The 14,908-nt window shown below is 54.2% G+C and overlaps 1 protein-coding gene across 3 annotated transcripts; it reads right to left on the bottom strand.

Annotated features, from left to right (window-relative positions):
* Positions 1–1,206: 1,206 nt before the first annotated feature.
* On the bottom strand, positions 1,207–10,978 carry TIMM17A (translocase of inner mitochondrial membrane 17A). Of its 3 annotated transcripts, none has more exons than XM_051639300.1 (7): positions 10,923–10,978; positions 6,183–6,282; positions 5,334–5,397; positions 4,043–4,171; positions 3,570–3,680; positions 2,374–2,440; positions 1,207–1,546 (listed from the first exon to the last, which is right to left on the bottom strand). In XM_051639300.1, the coding sequence occupies exons 1-7, from the start codon at positions 10,946–10,948 to the stop codon at positions 1,528–1,530; spliced, it is 516 nt and encodes a 171-aa protein (XP_051495260.1). In that variant the 5' UTR covers positions 10,949–10,978; the 3' UTR covers positions 1,207–1,527. The 3 variants fall into 3 exon arrangements, with proteins under 3 accessions (XP_051495260.1, XP_051495262.1, XP_051495261.1); XM_051639302.1 differs by having other exon boundaries at positions 2,374–2,445; XM_051639301.1 differs by lacking the exon at positions 2,374–2,440.
* Positions 10,979–14,908: the final 3,930 nt, after the last annotated feature.

Genomic DNA, 14,908 nt, shown 5'->3' on the forward strand with positions numbered 1-14,908 from the left:
CATTTGTGACCCCTGCAGTGTCACTGTCACCCTCTCCTCCTGCTACATGCGTCTGACTCGGTTCCCTGACAGAGCAGAGACCAAGATCCTTCCCGGGCAGAGGAAAAGCCACAGAGCAGCTCAGGTACCATGAGCAAGGCTGGAATATGGATACTCATAGTGACAGAATCATGGGATGGGTTGGGTGGGAAGGGACCTTCAAGATCATCCAGTCCCAACCCCCTGCATGGGCAGGGACACCTCCCACCAGCCCAGGCTGCTCCAAGCCCCATCCAACCTGCCCTTCAACACTGCCAGGGATGGGGCAGCCACAGCTTCCCTGGGCAACCTGGGCCAGGTTCTCACCACCCTCACACCAAAGAATTTCCTCCTCATGTCCAACCTCCATCTCCCTCTCCCACTTTTCATCCATCCCCCTCATCCCATGCCTCCCTGCCCTTGTCCCAAGTCCCTCCCCAGCTCTCCTGAAGCCCCTCCCTGCCAACAGGCCACACTGTCAACTGGTATTGACAGAAAACCCCATTGGGCTTTTTTAACTGCTGGCAAGATGGAAGGTGCCTCCAGAACTGGAGTTTCAGGAGAGGAAAATGGAGCAGGTGCTGTCATTGTGCTGAGGGTGGGACCTGGGGTGAAAGGCTGGAGCTGGGCTTGCAGCACATGTGCACTGCTCCCCCCCAGCCCCCTCCCCAGCCCCAGGGGGTCTCCTGCCCCTACCCACAGCCCCCTCCAGCCTGACGAGGGGCAGCTGGCTGTGCCATTCCCCTGGGAGCCTCCTGCAAAAGCCACAGGCAGCAGGAGCAGGGGTGAGGAGTTAAGTTGGCTGCTGACCCCTTGCTAAGGGGGCTGGGGCCTCAGGGTGAGACAGGGGGGCTGCAGCCTGTTGGTCCACCTGAGGCAGGTTCTGCTCTAACCAAAGGACTCCAGCTGTGTGGTGGGGGTGTTGAAAACAAACCCAGCAGTAAAATACATATTGCTGGAGGTAATTTTTAGTGGCTTGCACATTCTCCTGAGAATATTCCCTTTAGGAATGTAAAACTGTCTGTAGATTAATTCTTGTCCTGGATCTGAAATGTAGGTAGTGACCTAAATCCCATGGGGAAGAGGCTAAAGCCCAACTGTGTGCACTGTTGGTGGCCAAGGCCACAGCCCAGAGGAGACTCCAAAGACTTTCACTTCAGTCCACGTCCAAAGGATGACAAAATTCCATTTGGTCCTGGTCTTAAACCTCCATGTATTCTATCAGACAGGTATCAACATTACAGCCATGGATTCTGATCATGAATAAATAGATTTATCATCTTCTAAGAGTTCTCCTGTTTCCCACTGAGAAGTGCTGCAGGTCCCGGGTGGTGTGGTTGGAGTCAGAGGCTACCCGTGGTGGAGACATACCATGACTTGGTCCTCCAGCCTTTGAAGTGACAGCTTGGGTATGAGGAGGAGGAAGAGGAGGAGGAGGAAGAGGAGGAGGAGGATGGTCACTGGTATTGTCTGTAGTCACCAAACGGCGCGGGCTGCAGCTGGGAGGGGTCATCTGAAAACTGAGGGCCTGTAGGAAGAGGGGAAAAAGGATCATAGGATCAGATCATGGGATGGTTTGGGTTGGAAAGGACCTCAAAGATCATCTAGATCCAACTGCCATGGGCAGGGACACCTCCCACCAGCCCAGGCTGCTCCAAGCCCCATCCAACCTGCCCTTCAACACTGCCAGGGATGGGGCAGCCACAGCTTCCCTGGGCAGCCTGGGCCAGGGGCTTAAGAAAGACAAAGAGATTCTTCCTTCTGACACCATGAAAGAGTCTGGGGCCAGACTCTCCTCAGTGGTGCCCAGTGACAGGACAAGGGGCAATGGGCACAAGCTGGAGCACAGGAGGTTCCAGCTGAACATGAGGAGGAACTTCTTGACTGTGAGGGTGACAGAGCCCTGGGACAGGCTGCCCAGGGAGGTGCTGGAGTCTCCTTCTCTGGAGACATCCCAAACCCTCTGGAGGTGTCCCTGTGGGATCTGCTGTAGGTGACCCTGCTCTACAGGGGGTGGGACTAAGATGATCTTGAGAGGTCCCTTCCAGCCCCACCACTCTATGACTCTGTGAAACAGTCACAGCAGGTTTAGTATCAATCCCCTCTGAAGGTACTGAAGCCAGAACCAGACTCCACAGTGGACTCTTCTGTCATTCAAAGGAGTTCAAGAGCTTTACACACTGACAAGAGCCTCACCCTGACGAGGACTGTGCTTTTGTCTTTTTTATTAATAAGGAAATGAATCAGAGCAGCAAGAGGGAAATGTTTTCAGCCACCTAGAGGAGCTGGCAGCCTGTGCCTTCCTGCCCTTCAGCTGACCTGAGCCACTGTGAAGGTTGTCCCAGGGAAACTTGCCTGGCAGGACAGCAGTGACACGGGACAGGGCACTGCGGAGTCAGCTCCCCGACTGCTCTGAGTGAGGCTGTGCTGGAGGGAAGAGACAGAACCAGATCATGGGATGGGTTGGGTGGGAAGGGACCTTAAAGATCATCTAGATCCAACTCTCTGCACGGGCAGGGACACCTCCCACCAGCCCAGGCTGCTCCAAGCCCCATCCAACCTGCCCTTCAACACTGCCAGGGATGGGGCAGCCACAGCTTCCCTGGGCAACCTGGGCCAGGCTCTCACCACCCTCACAGCAAAGAATTTCCTCCTCATGTCCAACCTCCATCTCTCTCTTCCACTTTTCATCCATCCCCCTCATCCCATCCCTCCCTGCCCTTGTCCCAAGTCCCTCCCCAGCTTTCCTGGAGCCCCTTCAGGCACTGGAAGCTGCTCTAAGGTCTCCCTGGTCCCTCCCCAGCTGTCTTGTACCTTCAATGAATGCTGACTGGGAGAGAATAAATTGTCCCAGGCAAATATCAGCCTTCCTCTAAAGCAGGAAGATTAACTTTTACATTTCTTGGTATTAAAACCATAAACTGCTATAATTTAGATCAAAGAACACCAGCAAACAAACCTGAGAAAGGAAACTTCTCAGGAATTAGGGGTTTGCTACTAACCCTTCCAACACTGAGAATCGTATCATAGAATCCCAGACTGGTTTGGGTTGGAAGAGACTTTAAAGATCATCTAGACCCAACCTCCCTCCACGGGCAGGGACACTGTTTTTTTCTGTTTTCCTCCCAAAATACAGTGGGGAAGTAAAGATATTAAGTGTTTTGCACAGGCAGGTTCTGACACAAATGGCTGTTGACACCTCAGCTTGTGTTTCACTTAGAGAAAATAAAAAGGACTCGAGTTTTTGAAGCAGTTGAGGAAAAAAAAACATCTCTCCTGCCCACAACTTTGTTCCCTTGACCTCTTGTATCACCCAGTGGTGACTAAACCACTGCTGCCACAATCAGAGAGGCAGAAGATGGGGACATCTCTCCTTTCAGCCACGTCTAGTGGGAAGGAGCTGGTGCTACTCATCTCAGCAGCAACATGTGGCTGCAGAAAGTCAAGGAGGAGACACGTTGCAGGCAACTGGCAGAGGAGACTGACTCTGTGACAAGAGGTGACTGGAGGAGGGACATCACTAAAGACCTCATGGTCTGGTGGCTCCTCACCATTTGTGAACTGCGTGGAGGCAAATCTTGTCAACAGGATCCCAGCTCCTTCAATTAAAGCCAGCAGAATCCCCCCCATGGCAGCAGATCCAACCATGGCCACGGGGCCATCTGAAAAGAAAAAGCCCAACATGAGACTTTTTGCTCTCTCTCCCACTCTCCAGGCTCAGCAGCAGTAATTTGGCAGCCATGAAGCTTCATTAATGTCACCAAATGAAAGGATAATTACTGGGTATCTCCCCCTCCCCCCCCCCCTGGCCTAATTAAGGAAACAAAGGAACACTGGTGATGCCTCAGAACATCATCATTACTTTCATAAGCTCAGGACAGAAGTTTCCAGCTTCTCTTTCCATTTCTCTGAGAAATTAAATTCCAAGGTGCCACAAATGGTTGCTCCACTGTAACCATGACAACTGTACAAGGAGAATTCCAAGTTTTTCAATTCCTACCCTCCCCAGTGCTCAGTTTCTTACTTCTGGCAGCTAAGATGGCTCCAGTCAGGGCTCCACTTGTGATTGAATTCCATGGATCTTCCTTCCCCCTCATTCGGACCATGCTGCAGTCAATCATGGAGAAGAGGCCTCCCCAGACAGCAAAGCTCCCTGTTCAGGAGAGAAACCAGTTTGGGGAAGGCAGAGGAACCAGTTGTGCTGCAGCCCTGTGAGCAAGGGATGGGGCAGAGGGGGGTGCTCTGCTTGCAGGCACAGAAGAACATGCAAACCCAAACCAGAACTACATGTTCTGGTTCAAATCAACAGTGAGAAGAACCCTCAGCCTGCCAGGGGACACACACAGGTTGGACATGCACACAGTTAGAGCACAACCTCTTAGATAGAGCCAGTTATGTGAGAGGACAAGGGGTGATGGATGAAAAGTGGAAGAGGGAGATTGAGGTTGGAGATGAGGAGGAAATTCTTTGCTGTGAGGGGGGTGAGAGCCTGGCCCAGGTTGCCCAGGGAAGCTGTGGCTGCCCCATCCCTGGCAGTGTTGAAGGGCAGGTTGGATGGGGCTTGGAGCAACCTGGGCTGGTGGGAGGTGTCCCTGCCCATGCAGGGGGTTGGATCTGGATGATCTTGAAGGTCCCTTCCAACCCAAACCATTCCAAGCCACATGGCAGTTCCCAGAATGCAAATTCTACAGACTTTTATCAATAATGTGTGTTATAAATGAGAAGAAATATTGATCTCCAAGCTCATTGTGGGCAAACTATTTAGAACAAGTTCAGGCCTCCTACACTTGAGATTTCTCAATGCTTTATACAGCTTAACAGCAGCTACAGAGCAGGAGAAGCCTCTCTCTGGGCACCTTCTTTTGACTCCAGCTGCAGTGCTGTGATTTTTTAGGCTTTTTAGACTCAAAATTCCCTCCACAAAATCAGCAGACACTTCCCTGGCTGAGCCCAGGGGAACAGCCTGAACTCCTCCCCACTCCCACCATCCACTTCATGGTTTCCCTGAGTGGGATCATTTTAAGGAATCAATGCTGTTTCTTTTTTAAAACCCTGCACAGGATGCACAGTCCCCCGGGGAGGTTAACATATGACAATTATTAAAGCCATTAATAATAATAGCTTGAACACACCATGAACACAAACATGTTTCCTCCACACCTAAACTGATTCTAGATGCACCAGGTCTATATTGACTTATTGCCTGGATTAACAGACCCATGAAACCCAGCCCAGGTGTCACTCCACTTGTCCCATGTGATGTTCCCAAACTGGGGTTATTTACCAACTGGTTGTAACAGGAATTCATGAATTACCTCCCAGCTGGGGAGCTCTTGTTTTGATGGCTGTCAAACTGCCCCGCAGCCGGTGGTTCACACCCTGCAGTGAAAGAGAAATGACAATTAAAATCAGAATCAAGTGTCACAGCCAGATTTGGCTGCACATAAACTCCCCCCAAGGCAAACACCTTTCTGAGCACCCCCAAAAGGTGACAGATAAATGCATTTTACAGGTGCTTTGATATTTATCACTGCTTTAGATCTAAAGAAATGAAGCACAGCCCCAAGGCACCGAACCATCTGAGCTTCAAGTCTGTGTGAGTGGCCTGAAGGAAACATCAAAGTGACACTTTTTGCAAGGTAACTTTAGAATCATGATGGGTTTGGGGTGGAAGGGACCCTAAAGATCCCCTGCACGGGCAGGGACACCTCCCAGCAGCCCAGGTTGCTCCAAGCCCCATCCAACCTGCCCTTCAACACTGCCAGAGATGGGGCAGCCACAGCTTCCCTGGGCAACCTGGGCCAGGGTCTCACCACCCTCACAGCAAAGAATTTCCTCCTCTACATGCAGCAAGCCCAGATGGCCACATTCTGCTGAGCCCTCCAGGTCCCCATCTCCAGGGAGATGTCCCTCAGGGGGGGCTGTGTCCCACATCTGCCATCAGATCCACCAGGAAAAGCTGCACTTTTACCCAGGACAATGAAGGTCCCATCTGGCTCCTGAGCTGCTCACCAGATCCACCCTCTTGGGTGGGATTAATGACATGCAGCAATAATCAGCTTCAGTGGCTGCAGGGGGATCTCTTGTCCCTCCCCTTGGGTGATGGAGATGGGCAGAGGGGGCAGGACTGTCCCCTGAGTGCACAATCACATGTTTTTACTTACCACTGGAGAATTCCTGAAGCCCTTGATAGCCTGGAAAATGCCACCTCCGATGGCTCCCATGGTGAAAGCACCTCCACAGTCATCTACTATCCTCCAGGGACTGGCCAGAAGAATGAAGAAGAGAAGATTCAAATCCATCATGTTAAAACTGCTCAAGGAGCTTCCCAGGCTCCACCATTTGTGCACTGACTGAAGCTGGAGTGACAATCCAGCTGCACTGCCCCACCTCCAGCAGCAGCCAAACTGGTAAAACAAACCCCAAGTGCCCCAACTTCACCAACCCTGGAGTGGTGGTGATGGTCAGAATTCCCTGAACTCCTCCCACAAGGCAGAAAGATGCATGTTCATCCTGGAAAATTGCACAATTCCTTCTCTACCCTGCTTAGGGAGTGCAAATAGATTCACATTTATTGGCTTTCTTTTTGCCTTCATCTAAAGAAAACTAAGGTGGCAGATTCAGTGAGACTCAGTTCACAGCTGGAACCACCCAGCTCTTCCCTGAATCCCTCCTGCTGGAATTAGTGCTGCTTATTTAAAAGAGAGACTTCAAATCATCATTGGTTCAACTGAAAAGCTTCTTCCTGTCCTCCCCAGAGGGGCTTCTTCACCACAAGACTCCTACTTCCCCTCCCAAGCCCCACAGACGTTTCTCCTTCTGCACAGACTAAATTCCTCAGTCTCTCCTGTTTCTGGCTCAGGCAGTTCCCTAAGCCTGGGCTTTGGGAACTTTCCATCAACCTAATAATCCCTGAAGAAGCTTCCTGGTGCCTGGAAATTCTCCCTGAGGGACAGAGGCAGACAGGCTCTTCTCTCAGAGTTCCAGGGCAGCATTACCCCATGCACAGCACTTTGTACCCATTTGGTATCAAGAGTCATGGGATGGGTTGGAAAGGACCTTAAAGATCATCATAGGTTCAACTGAAAAGCTTCTTCTTGAAGCATCCTGGAGCTTGGAAGTTCCCTCAGACAAAAGACAGCTGAGCTGCACAAGGCCACAATTCCTGCCTCCAACCACATTCCTGCCTCCAACCACACAGAATCCCACTGCTGTCACAGGGACACACACAGTGTCCTGTGTTTCCAACCAGGAGCAAAAGCTTTGCCAGAGGAAAAGCACCTTCCTCCAGCAAACACCTCCAACACCAGCAACAGCAGCTTCATCTGAGCTTCAAAACTGCTGCCAAGCCCTGGAGCCCTGGAACTCCTCCCCACTGACCTGACCTCCTGCACGAGCTGAGCAGTGACCTTCAACCACCACAGGCACTGCTGGGGATTGGGAAGCATAAAATACCCAAGGTTTTGTTTCTTTCATCTTCTGTGAAAATCTTCATAGAATCATGGAATGGTTTGGGTTGGGAGGGACCTTCGAGATCATCTAGATCCAAGTTTTGCCATGGGCAGGGACACCTCCCACCAGCCCAGGCTGCTCCAAGCCCCATCCAACCTGCCCTTCAACACTGCCAGGGATGGGGCAGCCACAGCTTCCCTGGGCAACCTGGGCCAGGCTCTCACCACCCTCACAGCAAAGAATTTTTCCTTAAATCTCAGCAGTCCCACTGGGAAATCACTGATGTGAAACTTCCAATTTAATTCAAGTTTCATGGTTCAATTCTTGCAGACTCTCTACAGCATCCAGCTCCTGCATGTGGGAACAACAGAATAAGGACCTGGAGCTCCTGGAGAGAGTCCAGAGGAGCCACAGAGATGATGGGAGGGCTGGAGCAGCTCTGCTCTGGAGACAGGCTGGGAGAGTTGGGGTGTTCAGCCTGGAGAAGAGAAGGCTCCAGGGAGACCTTAGAGCAGCTTCCAGTGCCTGAAGGGGCTCCAGGAAAGCTGGGGAGGGGCTTGGGACAAGGGCAGGGAGGGATGGGAGCAGGGGAAAGGGTTTCCAGCTGGCAGAGGGAGCTGGAGCTGAGATGTGAGGGAGAAATTCTGGGCTGTGAGGGTGGTGAGAGCCTGGAACAGGTTGCCCAGGGAAGCTGTGGCTGCCCCATCCCTGGCAGTGTTGAAGGGCAGGTTGGATGGGGCTTGGAGCAACCTGGGCTGGTGGGAGGTGTCCCTGCCCATGCAGGGGGCTGGGACTGGATGATCTTAAGGGTCACTTCCCATCCAAACCATCCCATGGTTCCATGGTTATCCCACCACTCCCCACCCTTGTCTTCACTGCCCTGCCTGTGATACACGTTGATCTCCCACTCCCCTTACATCCCCTCCAGCTTTGACCCAATTAAACAATCCAGCCCAGCTTCACATTTTCTTTTCCTTCCTCTATTTCCTGCATTTGAGGCTCAGGAAGAGGTTCCAGGCACATTGTTGTCAGAGCTGCCAAGATGAAAAACCACTCAGCCTTTCTTCTCAGAGCTTTTTTGTTGTTGTTCTTTTCTCCTGCCCAGCTTTTGATCTGCTTTCTTATGAATAAAACATCTCATCACAGCTCTCCTCCTTCAGCCTTCCCAACACTGATCCTGCTAAAAGGCTTTCTGGAAATCTAAGTAGATTATGTCAAGTGCTCTTCCTTTACTCACAAGGTCAAACAATTCCAATTTAGCAAATCATGACTGTTTTTTACAGAAGCTTCATTAATTAGACCCCAATCAGGGCCTGCTTGCCTAGATTTTATCCATGTTTAACCCTCCTTCAGGTGTCAAGCTCATTACCTGTTACCCTTGGGGACCTTAATTCCCCTTTTCAACCACCCCCCAACTCTCTGCAGGAGCAGCTTTGAAATGAGAACCCCCCTTTGATACCAGCAGAGCCATTTTATATCTCAGCTCCACGTGCACCTGAGAGCTGGCAGAAGACAAGCCCAGCCCCTGGCCTCAGCAGAGGGAAGGAAGAGAACAGAGATGATTCCATTATTAATCTGGCACTTATCTATGAGCTTAATGCCATGGTTGGTTGTTTCCTGACTTGAAGGGGACACCTCCCAGCAGGGACCTGATGTCCTAACACGTGAGGCAAGGTTGGATTCCTGCTCCAGATGGCAACCAAGACTGATTAGAGGTGAGGAGAGCAAAGGCCTCCAGGGCAGGCCCACACCAGAGGCTGAGGACAACCCCACACCTCAGACACAGAGGGAGCTGTGGTGGCTCACAGCTCAAAAAGAGAGGAGAGAGTGTCAGGGCCAGCACAGCGAGGACAGCTGTGACTTCCCAGAGCAGGGAATTGTCCCTCCCAGCTCCACAGGTGCCTGCAGCTCTCCTAAGGGCTGGTGAACCACCAGAGTCAGGCTGAAGCTACACAACAGTCCTCGCTTCTAAAATGACAGTCAGGTCCTACAGTGTCACCTTCCAGGGCAGTCACAGGGCTCCCATGGGACTGACACCCCCCACCGTGCTGTGAGGGGGAGAGATGAGGGGATGACCAGCAGCAAATGGGACAAAACAGTGTGGAGTGCCCCAGAGTTTAGCAGCAAAATCTTCTCAAGGGAGAACAAGCCCACAGCAAGCAATCAGTAACACTTGCTTTGCTGAGGCCCCAAACTTTTTGCTAAGCTGGAGTTGACACTTATGGAGAAACTTAAAATGGCAAAGCTCTGGGGAAAGCCTGGCAAGGAGTCCAAGGCTGCATGTTTAATCCTGAGCCCAGACTCTCCTTTCAGTGCTTTATTACTACAAATAAAACCTTTAAGTTATCAATCAACGAGGCTGTGAATGTTTCCAAAGACACTGCAGAGAGGTGATGGGTGTCGGATGGTGCCAGAGATGAGGCTGGACAGGACCTCCTGCCGGCAGGAAGGGCAGAGCCACCGGGGCTGAGGGGAACTGAGGGGGAACTGGGGGAAGAGTCCAGGGGGCAACTGAGGGGGCAACTGGGGGAAGAGTCGAGGGGGCAACTGAGGGGGCAACTGGAGGAAGAGTCGAGGGGGCAACTGAGGGGGCAACTGGGAGAAGAGTCAAGGGGGCAACTGAGGGGGCAACTAGGGGGGCAACTGGGGGAAGAGTCGAGGGGGGAACTGAGGGGGGAACTGGGGGAAGAGTCGAGGGGGGAACTGAGGGGGGAACTGGGGGAAGAGTCGAGGGGGGAACTGACGGGGGGAACTGAGGGGGGAACTGAGGGGGGAACTGAGGGGGGAACTGACGGGGGGAACTGACGGGGGGAACTGGGGGAAGAGTCGAGGGGGCAACTGGGGGGGCAACTGGGGGAAGAGTCGAGGGGGGAACTGGGAGGGGAACTGGGGGAGGGGAACTGGGGGAGGGGGGAACGGGGGGGGGGGAACGGGGGGGGGGAACGGGGAGGGGGAACTGGGAGGGGGAACTTAGAGGCGAGCTGAAAGGGAGGAACTAAAGAGAACAGAGGGTTGCTGGAGAACTGAGGGAACGCTGAGGAAGAGCCGAGGAGGAGCAGCGGGGACGCTGAGGAGGGTGCGAGGAGCGAAGCCCCGCCCGGGCAGCGCGTCCCGCCCCAGAGGCCCAGGCGCGGGGCAGGCCGCAGGGCCCAGCCGCCACGCCGGCACCTTCCCCCTTCAAAAAAAGGCTCCTCCGGGCCCGGCACCGACCGAACTTCACCTACGCAGGCCCCGAACAACGGGCCCGCCCCTCGGCCCGCGCGGCCCGGCCCGGCCCGGCGCCTCCTCCCTCAGAGGGGCCCCGCCAAGGTCACACCCCTACCGGGGCCGGGGGGCGCCGGCAGCGGGCAGGGCCGGCCCGGGAAACGCCTGCCCCACTCGGTGAGGCTGCACTCGGCCTCGCGCGGCCGGCCTCGCCTCACGCCCCGTCCCGGCCCCGCCGCCCCGCTCACCACGGCTCCCGCGCGTACTCCTCCATCTTGCCAGGCCCCGCCGGCCGGGCCCGCCCCCCGCGTCATCCCATTGGCTGACCGCCCCTCCTCGCGCTCTCCCATTGGCTGACCGCCCCCCCGCGCCGGCCAATGGGAGCGGAGGGCGGGACGTAGGCGGGAGGGCGGGAAGGGCGAGCGCCGGCGGGTGGGTCTGCGCATGCGCGTCGCGGCCATCGCCCCCCGCGGCGGCGGCGCCTGAGGCGGCGGGAGCGGGACCCGCAGGGACCTGCGGGGGGTCCGGGGGGTCTGCAGAGAGGGAGACCCCACCACCTCCCTGGGCAGCCTGTCCCAGGGCTCTGCCACCCTCACAGTCAACAAGTTCCTCCTCATGTTCAGCTGGAACCTCCTGTGCTCCAGTTTGTGCCCATTGCCCCTTGTCCTGTCACTGGGCACTGCTGGGAAGAGTCTGGCCCCATCCTGCTGACACCCCTGGAGATATTGGGGAGGGTTGAGGAGATCCCCCCTCAGTCTCCTCCAGAGTAAACAGAACCAAGTGTGGCTAATTTTGGAGTAGTGGGTGGTCCGGGTAAAAAGCTGAACGTCCAACAGTGCAGTCAGAGGAAGAGAAGTGGAAAAGAAAGGGGTAGATTGAGGTGAGACATGAGGAGGGAATTCTGTGCTGTGAGGGTGGTGAGAGCCTGGCCCAGGGAGAGCTGGGGTGTTGAGCCTGGAGAAGAGAAGGCTCCAGGGAGACCTGAGAGCACCTTCCAGTGCCTGAAGGGGCTCCAGGAAAGCTGGGGAGGGGCTTGGGACAAGGGCAGGGAGGGAGAGGACAAGGGGGGATGGATGAAAAGTGGAAGAGGGAGCTTCAGGTTGGAGATGAGGAGGAAATTCTTGGGTGTGAGGGTGGTGAGAGCCTGGCCCAGGTTGCCCAGGGAAGCTGTGGCTGCCCCATCCCTGGCAGTGTTGAAGGGCAGGTTGGATGGGGCTTGGAGCAGCCTGGGCTGGTGGGAGGTGTCCCTGCCCATGCAGGGGGTGGGACTGGATGGTCTTTAAGGCCCCTTCCCACCCAAACCATCCCATGATGATTCTATGAGCTGGCAATGTGGATCGTGTACCGAGGAACTTAATTGCTCCAAGAAATCAAGGGCTGAATTAAAGGGAAGGAGCTAAAATGCTCCCTCTGCTTTAATTTGCTTGCCTTTTTCTTTTTTTTTCTTTTTTTTTTTTTGAAGGCTTTAAAGGCCTCACTGTGAACATGAACCTCCATGGCCTGGGCAGTGGGGTGGGTGTTTGTCCCTAGTTCTGGCAGGATGGGAGCAGAGGGTGATGCAGTAATGGAGATTACCAGAAGGTGGTATTGTGCCTTCTGCTTTGGCCAAGGGCTGATGTTGGGAAGGGTGGAAAATCTCAGCCTGGTCCACCCTGGGAGCAGACCTCTCATGTCCTCCATGGCTGCTGAGACCCTTCTTAGGGTCACAGTTTCTTGCAGTAGCCCTTGTCCTGTCCCCTGATTGCAGAATCACAGAATCATGGAATGGTTTGGGTTGGAAGGGACCTTCAAGTTCACCTAGATCCAACCCCTCTGCCATGGGCAGGGACACCTCCCAGCAGCCCAGGCTGCTCCAAGCCCCATCCAACCTGCCCTTCAACACTGCCAGGGATGGGGCAGCCACAGCTTCCCTGGGCAGCCTGTTCCAGGGTCTCACCACCCTCCTAGTGGTAATAGAAGATAAAGAAAGGTGGACAGTCCCAGGTTGGGGCATGGAAAGCTTTCCCAGCTCTGCCAGAGCCCCTGCCCATGTGCCTGGGAAAGGTGCTTAATGTGACTGTTTCTGTCTTTCCTCCCCAGGACGTGGCTGCTCGTGTTGTGTTTCACAGGAGCGTTGTGCAGAAATAGCCATGAATGCCTCCCAGGTGCTGGTTGCTATGGAGATGGTGATCCTGATAAACACAGAGCCTGATGGAGCCTCCGTGGATATTGGAGCTGCTGGAAGCTCCTCTGTGCCAAACCCACCACACTGTCCAGGCTGGCACAGCATTGAGCTGCAGAGCAAGGCCCAGAGGTCCCCACACGTGGCTCCAGTCCCTGTTGCTGGTGGCCCCTGAAGGAGCAGCCAGTACAGACACATCCAGAGCTGCTCTTATTCTGGGGTGGAAACACTGGATTTTCTTTCTGCTGTTTGCTCGTTCACAGCACTGAGAACTCTGGAATCTGGTGTAGTCAGAGCTCTGCAAGTCATGGAACCACAGAATCACTGAATGGGTTGGAATGGACCTTAAAGATCATCTAGACCCACCCCCTGCATGGGCAGGGACACCTCCCACTATTGCAGATGCAAAGCTCAACATCTAACAATGAAGAGAGGGGAAAGAGAAGTGGGAAAGGGAGATAGAGGTTGGACATGAGGAGGGAATTCTGTGCTGTGAGGGTGGTGAGACCCTAGAACAGGGAGAGTTGGGGTGTTGAGCCTGGAGAAGAGAAGGCTCCAGGGAGACCTTAGAGCACCTTCCAGTGCCTGAAGGGGCTCCAGGAAAGCTGGGGAGGGGCTTGGGACAAGGGCAGGGAGGGATGGGATGAGGGGGATGGATGAAAAGTGGAAGAAGGAGATGGAGGTTGGACATGAGGGGATTCTTTGCTGTGAGGGGGGTGAGAGCCTGGCCCAGGTTGCCCAGGGAAGCTGTGGCTGCCCCATCCCTGGCAGTGTTGAAGGGCAGGTTGGATGGGGCTTGGAGCAACCTGGGCTGGTGGGAGGTGTCCCTGCCCATGGCAAAACTTGGATCTAGATGATCTTAAAGGTCCAACCCAAACCATTCCATGATCCTATGAAGATTCTCACAGAAGATGACAGAAACAAAACCTTGGGTATTTTATGCTTCCCAATCCCCAGCAGTGCCTGTGGTGGTTGAAGGTCACTGCTCAGCTCGTGCAGGAGGTCAGGTCAGTGGGGAGGAGTTCCAGGGCTCCGGGGCTTGGCAGCAGTTTTGAAGCTCAGATGAAGCTGCTGTTGCTGGTGTTGGAGATGTTTGCTGGAGGAAGGTGCTTTTCCTCTGGCAAAGCTTTTGCTCCTGGTTGGAAACACAGGACACTGTGTGTGTCCCTGTGACAGCAGTGGGATTCTGTGTGGTTGGAGGCAGGAATGTGGTTGGAGGCAGGAATTGTGGCCTTGTGCAGCTCAGCTGTCTTTTGTCTGAGGGAACTTCCAAGCTCCAGGATGCTTCAGGAAGAAGCTTTTCAGTTGAACCAATGATGATCTTTAAGGTCCTTTCCAACCCATCCCATGACTCTTGATACCAAATGGGTACAAAGTGCTGTGCATGGGGTAATGCTGCCCTGGAACTCTGAGAGAAGAGCCTGTCTGCCTCTGTCCCTCAGGGAGAATTTCCAGGCACTAGGAAGCTTCTTCAGGGATGATTAGGTTGATGGAAAGTTCCCAAAGCCCAGGCTTAGGGAACTGCCTGAGCCAGAAACAGGAGAGACTGAGGAATTTAGTGTGTGCAGAAGGAGAAATGTCTGTGGGGCTTGGGAGGAGCAGTAGGAGTCTTGTGGTGAAGAAGCCCCTCTGGGGAGGACAGGGGAGCAGGAGAAGCTCTGATGCAGTGACCAAGGATAGTGCTGGAGCTGGGCTTGGCAGAACCAGGAGCAGGCACCAGGCTGGCACTCCCTGCCCAGTTCCTCCTGGCTCCAAAGGCTCTGCACATCCTTCCTAAAGAAACCACCCTACACCAGCAGCACAGCCTCCCACCCCCTCATTCCCACAGGACTGTGCTCTTTTGGATCCTGGAAAGCAGCAGGAGAAAGATGAAAAAAACCATTCTCCAGGGAGGGCCACTTCATTTCAGTCCAGAACAGTCACGGCAGAAACTCCATCACTCTCCTGAAACAGAAGAGACATCTCATATCTTTTGGAGCCAAGAGGGGACACCCAGTTATCTTCAGAGCCAGGAGGGGACACCCAGTATCTTCAGAGCCAGGAGGGGACACCCAGTATCTTCAGAGCCACAGT

This window comes from Apus apus, chromosome 23 (genome assembly GCF_020740795.1).
Source record: "Apus apus isolate bApuApu2 chromosome 23, bApuApu2.pri.cur, whole genome shotgun sequence".
In the NCBI taxonomy this organism is placed as follows: domain Eukaryota; kingdom Metazoa; phylum Chordata; class Aves; order Apodiformes; family Apodidae; genus Apus; species Apus apus.

What these genes read in the sequence shown, in the direction of transcription:
- TIMM17A (XM_051639300.1), bottom strand. Translation starts at nt 10,948, where the DNA reads ATGGAGGAGTACGCGCGGGAGCCGTG. An exon ending in GCTTCAGGAATTCTCCAGTG is followed by an intron (nt 5,398 to 6,182) that starts GTAAGTAAAAAC and finishes CTTTCACTGCAG; the next exon opens with GGTGTGAACCACCGGCTGCG. An exon ending in AAGAGCTCCCCAGCTGGGAG is followed by an intron (nt 4,172 to 5,333) that starts GTAATTCATGAA and finishes TCTCCTGAACAG; the next exon opens with GGAGCTTTGCTGTCTGGGGA.